General features: G+C 39.3%; 1 protein-coding gene across 1 annotated transcript; it reads right to left on the bottom strand.

Annotated features, from left to right (window-relative positions):
• Nucleotides 1–6,676, bottom strand: ppm1na (protein phosphatase, Mg2+/Mn2+ dependent, 1Na (putative)). Its single transcript, XM_030151735.1, has 6 exons — nt 5,871–6,676; nt 4,526–5,097; nt 2,688–2,805; nt 2,480–2,594; nt 2,315–2,378; nt 1–217 (listed from the first exon to the last, which is right to left on the bottom strand). The coding sequence occupies exons 1-6, from the start codon at nt 6,274–6,276 to the stop codon at nt 185–187; spliced, it is 1,308 nt and encodes a 435-aa protein (XP_030007595.1). The 5' UTR covers nt 6,277–6,676; the 3' UTR covers nt 1–184.
• Nucleotides 6,677–6,932: the final 256 nt, after the last annotated feature.

Raw genomic sequence — 6,932 nt, 5'->3', positions numbered from 1 at the left:
ACATTGGAATCATCTTTCATTTTTATTTGCCAGACCCACCATCTCAGTGAAATCATCTCTATCAAAGAGAAAATACAACATAAAGATTCATCATTAGTGTAGTGCTCATGCTCATCTAATGTTTCTCCTTCAAGCAGGTTTCCATGGAGATGAGGAGACTTTTTTTTTTTCCATGGGCGGGGTTTCAGTTTGAGTCCTCCTCTGATCCTTCAATGTCCTGAAACGTCAAAGTAGTGTTACTAGATTTTTATCCATCTTGAACAGAACTATCGCTTATGAAGGAGAATGTAACGTAAATATGTTAATGTAACCTACAGCAATTTAACCGTTAACATTATAATCCTAAACTTTATATGAGGCATATTTGTGTAATTAATAAGTTATTATCAGGGCTATTTCAATAATGACCCAAACAGCCACTGGTAACCAAAACCATCTACTGATCTAAATTGTTTAATACCAACTGATCCATTTATCCTGTCAATACATGTCAATAATTGGTGTAAAATTGGTGCAATTTGTCATCTTTTCATGGTCATCAGATTTGACCCATTTGGACATTCAGAAGCTCCATAGTGAACATGGAAACACTGTCATCTTCTACAACATTGATTCATTCACCAGTAAAACCCATGGAGTTGGGTCAGTGACAGTGGATGGAGACACTTGGTTTATGTTCAATTGATAATATATTTTGTTGAAAAAGTCATTTTTTCTTTAGTTTTCTCTGTTTCTGATGTAATAAAACACAGCTTTAATCTGAGCGTGGTCAGAAAATTAAATATAGGAAAATACATGATTTACAGTGGAAAAAAAACACAAGATACAGAGGATAATATTACAATAAATGGTGATAAGTCAATTAAGAATGATTACATAGATTGAAAAATACATTTAGGAATTGACACAGAAGAAGCACTGGGTCTTTGTGGGTTAAACTGTCTTTTTTTCTGTTCTTGCTGCTAGTATGGTTAAACCCCCATCTATATGAGTAAGTTCTTTGTGTATTTCAGTATTAGATTTGTGTATAAAAGTCACTTATGTTAAACATGACCTGTGCAAAAAGGCAAAAAAAAAAGCCATTTTTTAATGTTCAATGCTATCAAATTACCCATCTTCACTAAATGCACTGCATGTATACAACACCAATTCCAAAAAAAGTTGGGACACTGGAAAATGTAAATGAAAATTGAATGTAATGATTTGCAAATATGAAACCTATATTTTATCCACTGTAGAACATAAATAGCTGTAAAACTATGGAGCTCGCTGCCTCCTGACCTCTGAGTCCTCACTGACCTGTTCCTGTTTAAGTCCAGGTTAAAGACACACCTGTTCAGACTGACTTTTAAACTTCTGCACTGAGACACTCAGGTTTTAAATCTGTGGTCTTTTCTATCACTCTGTGGTGCCTTTAGTATTTGATTAAACTGTTGCTATCTTATCATCTGATCATGCTTTTAGACGTAAAACACTTGGGTCTTCTTTGTGTTGTTGTAAAGTGTTATATAAATAAATTTTGATTGATAAACTTTGATAAAGAACATGTTGGTGCTGCAGTAACACTGAAAAATACATTTGTTTTCATTAAAATGGTACATTCTATTAGTGTAAACACTCAGGTCCATGTTTTCTATGTTCCATTGTGAGTGAATATGGGTTCATGAGATTTGTACATCATTGCATTCTGTTTTTGTTTGCATTTCACAACTTTTCATATGCATGCAGTGTACTTAAAGGAGTGATATTTTGCTTTTTGTAAATAGATTTATGCATTTTAAAACATTTCCCTGTGGTCTACATAAACTGTAAATGCTATGCTTGGATCTGAATTCTTCATTAATTCAACTCCACAGGTCCACCTTCAACCCTATTTCTGAATAATTGACACCAATTGACAAATTCAAACTTTTGGAACCATTAAGGTCCCCAAATATACAAATAAATGTACCAAAGACGAATAAAAGTGGGTTTAGCAAAATATGACTCCTTTAATGAAGAGGGATATTCTTACATACTGTCTTAATACACAAAGACTAATACTGAACCGACAATTTACTGATAATGAATGGAAGTTAAGCGCATCAATTTGCAAGAGGTGTAAAGAGAAAAATGATGTGGAAATAGTGTTTAAACATGACGTGTCTGTTAGTGTTTCATAAAGCTGAATGGAAGTGATATTGTACTTCTACAACATAATCGCTATTAGATCAAACATTTGCAATAAAGTGATGATAATAATAACAGTGACAAGTTTAGACAGTACAGCTGCATCTAATAACATCACATCTATGATGTAGTTTGTATTTCTTACCATTGGCTCCTGATTTCTTATGCCCATGATGTGTTTCTGATAAGCAGAAATGATACACTCTCGCCTGCAGGGAAAAAGACCAGTTCAGTATCAGGCTGATTTTGTGTTTGGATTCATCAAAATTAACTGCACACTAAACAAGTCAGTGTTTTTGCTCAGACTCACTTGCTGGTGATGCCTCCTCCTGGTGGAAGCCCCGGCATTTCTTCTGACGCCAGGAATTTAATCACATACAAAAGATCCGGGTCTTCATCTCTGGATCTCATCATCTGAATTATTTCTAATGATTAGGGGAATATATCAGTGACTGGGCAGATAGACGTTAGCATGTTTATAAGTGGAAAATTGAACGAACTCTTCAGCAACTGATCACCTTCTACTTTCATGTCAATCTGTCGCTCCAGCTCTGCCTCCTGCTGCAGGGCCTCTTGGGATACTTGAGGGGCCCCAGGGAAGCAGATGATGATGATGCTGATGTTGTCCAAGCTGCCCTGTAGAGGGAGACAGAATACACATTTAACAGCAAGTACTGTGAGGAGTGTAGTTTTAGTTCAGTAGGAAATGTTTTGGAAATACCTGATTTCTGCCTCAAGTTTGATGGTCAGATTTGTTTCGGTTGATGTTATTGAAGACGTATGTGGTCTAATATTATATAATCTCAAATCCACTTACATAGAATACCAGTTTTGTCAAGAAGCAACAAGATGATTAATATCCATCTACGCATGTTGCAGCTTAGGGAAAAGCTGTAGCAGTGTTATCACCATTATCCCTGTAGTTCATTATGTGTATATCGAGGTATGACGTGTACTAGAACATGTAATCTCAGGGTACAGTAAGTCTTTTTAGGTTAAATAAATAGAAGCTGTTCTTGGCCAGGATAATGCCTCTGAGCTGGTGTGTGCTGAGCCATAACATGGAGCGCCATCAACACACATTCAGTTTTAATCCCAGCCTTGTGTAGATTTTCTTCCCTCCTATCCCACGTCCTGCAATGCCTTAATACAACTATTTATAGAGCGGGTCGAAGGTGCGTCAGTGTTCAGACTAACAAGCATTAAGAAGACCTACTTACATAACAGGAGCATAATACCTACTCACAGGGAGCTCCTCATAATGTATACCTGGCCGACTCTTCTACACGCTCGCCATTCATAAATCGTGCTGGAGTAGGTCGGCTTATATTCTAGAGAGAAAGCTGAGTATTTGTTGTATAGACACACCAGATAAACAAGAATGCAGGAGTTTGGGCTTCTTTGTGCACATGGAGTTCCGAACACAAAACATTAAACTGTATGACACATTCTGCCTTTGTCCCATAGTGTTATGTTTTTTACTTGACTTCTAGAGTGTAATCATTTTAATTTGAGAGAAATGTAGTGTGTGAACGCCATTCATTCACACTGTTACATGCAATAATAGTGTAGGAAGGTGCCATCTTATCGACTTATTTGCGTCTTTTTGATTGTTCTTGATGCATTTTAGTGTGTAATTACTGTAATGTTTTGTTACAGTATTATTTTATGTTTAGCTGTTTGGAAAACTCCAAATATAATCTATTTGTTGTCATATACGGCAAAGAAGAGAAGCCAATTTTTTCATGTGTGAAGATGCAAACTGTTTTTAGTGCCATCCATGCATCTCTGTAAGGATGTATCTATTGACTCCTATTTCAGATCAATTTTCTCAGCTATTTCTGTCAGATTGATGAGAAACCTCGGACATAGATCATTCAAATTAAAATGCTGCTGATGCAAAGATACTGAATGCATCACTGAACTTATGGTGTTTGTTTCAGTCTGGGTTAAATAATGGTCTTAACAGTGATTATCAATGTTGTTTCTAATTGGAAAAAAGCTAATGAGTCAAACTCTTTTGTGCTCTGTAGAAAAGCATGTTAACGCATATCAAGCTAAATGTTATTGACAGAAGCATAGTTAGTACTGGCTCTAATAGTGTACATTTCCATGGCAAAGTGTTTTTTTTATGTGTGTGTTTTGTTTTTTTTCCCCCAGATTTTCATTAACATCAGTGATCTGATCAGTTTTCCTTTTGCACAGATTTTTTTCAGTACACTTTTAATTTTTCAGGGCAGAATTTGAGGTTATTTTGCAATTATTTTGTTACATTTAATTGCCTGCAGCATAACCTTTCCTCTTCTTTTTCTTTACTGATTAGTTGTGGAGTTTGTTGATGTATGATCCATCTCACCTTGTAGAGGCAAAGATCAATGACCTGAGTACAGATCTCTCTCAGGTCATCGCACACCTGCAGACGGCTGCGCACAAAGGCACACAGTTCCTCATTTCCAATGGCGTCCCACACGCCGTCACAGGCCAGAATCAGGAACTCATCTTCAGGCGTCCTCTCCATTTCATACACCTCTGGCTCTGGTGACACTAGCTGCTCAGTCTGGGGTCTCCAGTCCACCTCCTTGAAGTCAAAGTCCCCCAGCGCCCTGGAAACGGCCAAGGAGCCGTTGACTCTCTGTAGGGTCACTGAACCTCCAGCATTTTGGATACGCTCCTTCTCTCGGGGGTTGAATGGCTTGTGGTCCTCCGTGTAGAAGACCACGTGGCCGTTTTGGCAGAGCAAGGTGCGGGAGTCACCACAGTTGATGAAGTAAATGTATCGTGGTGAAATCATTACGGCTGCTGCAGTGGAACCACTGCGATCCCAATTGTCCTGGCGAGCGAGTTTGTGCATGTGGCGATCAATGTCCAAGAAGCCCTCACGGACCGCCTCCTTCACCTGCTCAGGGTCCTCGGTTGCCTGAATACCACCTGGAGACATTTGTTTTGTTTAGATGAACATCATAGTCTGTGGCATTAAAGAACTGGCTGTTTATTATCACACATGGACTCTGCATTTAGACTAGAGGATGTGTCTTGTAATGATGATGTAACGAAATGTGATGTAAACGAAATGTAATCAATTAACAGCAAGATCAAAGCACAAGTTAGCCACAATCAATGACATGAAAAGTCATGGCTTTAGGCTAATTTTAATCTGCATCTCAGTCTCTAAATCATGAGCAGTGTGCAGTTCAGAGATTTATTTGTAATAGCTCAGACTTGGGTGAAGTAAAAAACATTTAAAGGAAGTGTCTGTATCTAGAGAAAACAATGCATTTTTCTTTAGCTAAAGTAGAGGTATAATTTTCTCAGCCCATATAGTAACACATAACCCTCATTTATCAATATTTTAAATGATGACTTCATAGATTTGTGTTTTTTATTGCAGAGGATCTGAAAAGGTGAAGCTCTCAGACAATGTAATGGAGCAAAGTATATCAAGTATATTTGCCTCTGAAATGTTGTGGAATGAAGTCAAAATTAGCATAAAATGGAAATACTTAAGTACTTGATTACATAACACCACTGATTTTCAGTAAATGAAGTGCATTCATGGTGCAGATACTTGAGTCCTGTCTGTAAGTTTATGTTATGTATGTTTACGTTCAAGAAAAATATGTGTCTGTATAAAAGCATCTTGACAAGTAAAAATCTTAGTCATGACCTGTAATTGTTCTCATTAGTCACTAATTGTTTTGTACCTGTTGCCAGGATGTGATCCAGCAGATTCCTGGAGCAGTACTGTGCCACTGTGGTGCCTGCATGTCCATCAAACACAGCGAAGTATCCCCACTCTGTCAGCTCGTTCCTCAGCTCGGGCATGCAGGTGTGGGCGTCCTCCATCTGAGCCCTCCAGCCCTGCATACTCGCCACGGCGTAGTTCAGCCCCGACTGAGAACCCCCCTCTGACACATGCTTCTCTAAAATCGGACGGTCCAGGTACGGGCTAGGCATCGAGTCCTCATCATCCAAACTGTCCTCCTCCTCAGGCCCTCTTTCCCTTGACCCCCCTTTGAAGAAGAAAGTCACCATCTTCTCCGTCTCTCTAACCAGCTGGCGGAGGAAGGAGGGCACCTCCACATTGCTGGCCCGCCGCGCTGTCCTCATCACGCCACGGAGCCTGTGTTCAAGCTTCCTGCTGGACCTGGCAGCCGCCCGTCTCCTCCTGGTGCCCCTCCTCCGGCTCTGTGTTTTCCTCAGCAGGTCCAGTGCAACAGCTAATCTGTGGCACTCTTAACAGGTAAACACAAAGCAATGGAATGAATGTGAGATGGTCCTGTCACATGAAAAACTGACCTGATTTTGTGTCAGAAATCATTTCCATGTCTCTGCCTCCCAGTAGAGTCTTGAAAGTCTGTCTTAAATCCTTTTAATGTTTTGACACTGAAGTTGTCCCTTTTTCTGCGTATACTTCATCCTCATCTCCTTTACCTTAGTATCAGCCCTGTCTCTATTGGCCCATCTATTTTTACTGAATTATCCCTCAGCGCTGCCTCCACCCACTGCTTCTGTCCTCATCCCTCCCACTGTCTGTGTCACACTGCTGGATAATCACCTGGCCTTACAACCAGATGACCTGTATCTGCACACATACGTGGATTATGACCGCAGCATTTTACACAACACAGACGGCTCCTAGAATTAGCTCTACAAGCCTTTACACATATTTCATGTCAATTTGGTATCCAGACAACTTAATTATAAAATAGCTCCCACTGAGTAATTGGTGCTAATATCTGCCAGCTCTGTCAGAAATTAGGAAA

Source organism: Sphaeramia orbicularis, chromosome 13 (assembly GCF_902148855.1).
Source record: "Sphaeramia orbicularis chromosome 13, fSphaOr1.1, whole genome shotgun sequence".
In the NCBI taxonomy this organism is placed as follows: domain Eukaryota; kingdom Metazoa; phylum Chordata; class Actinopteri; order Kurtiformes; family Apogonidae; genus Sphaeramia; species Sphaeramia orbicularis.
This window is presented reverse-complemented; position numbering and strand designations above follow the sequence as displayed.

Bases quoted from the DNA above. Each gene is read 5' to 3' on its own strand.
- ppm1na (XM_030151735.1), bottom strand. From the start codon at position 6,276: ATGAGGACAGCGCGGCGGGCCAGCAATGTGGAGGTGCCCTCCTTCCTC. The intron at 5,098-5,870 runs GTACAAAACAAT...AAATGTCTCCAG, and splicing joins GGATCACATCCTGGCAACAG to GTGGTATTCAGGCAACCGAG. The intron at 2,379-2,479 runs GTGAGTCTGAGC...TTTTCCCTGCAG, and splicing joins GGAGGAGGCATCACCAGCAA to GCGAGAGTGTATCATTTCTG.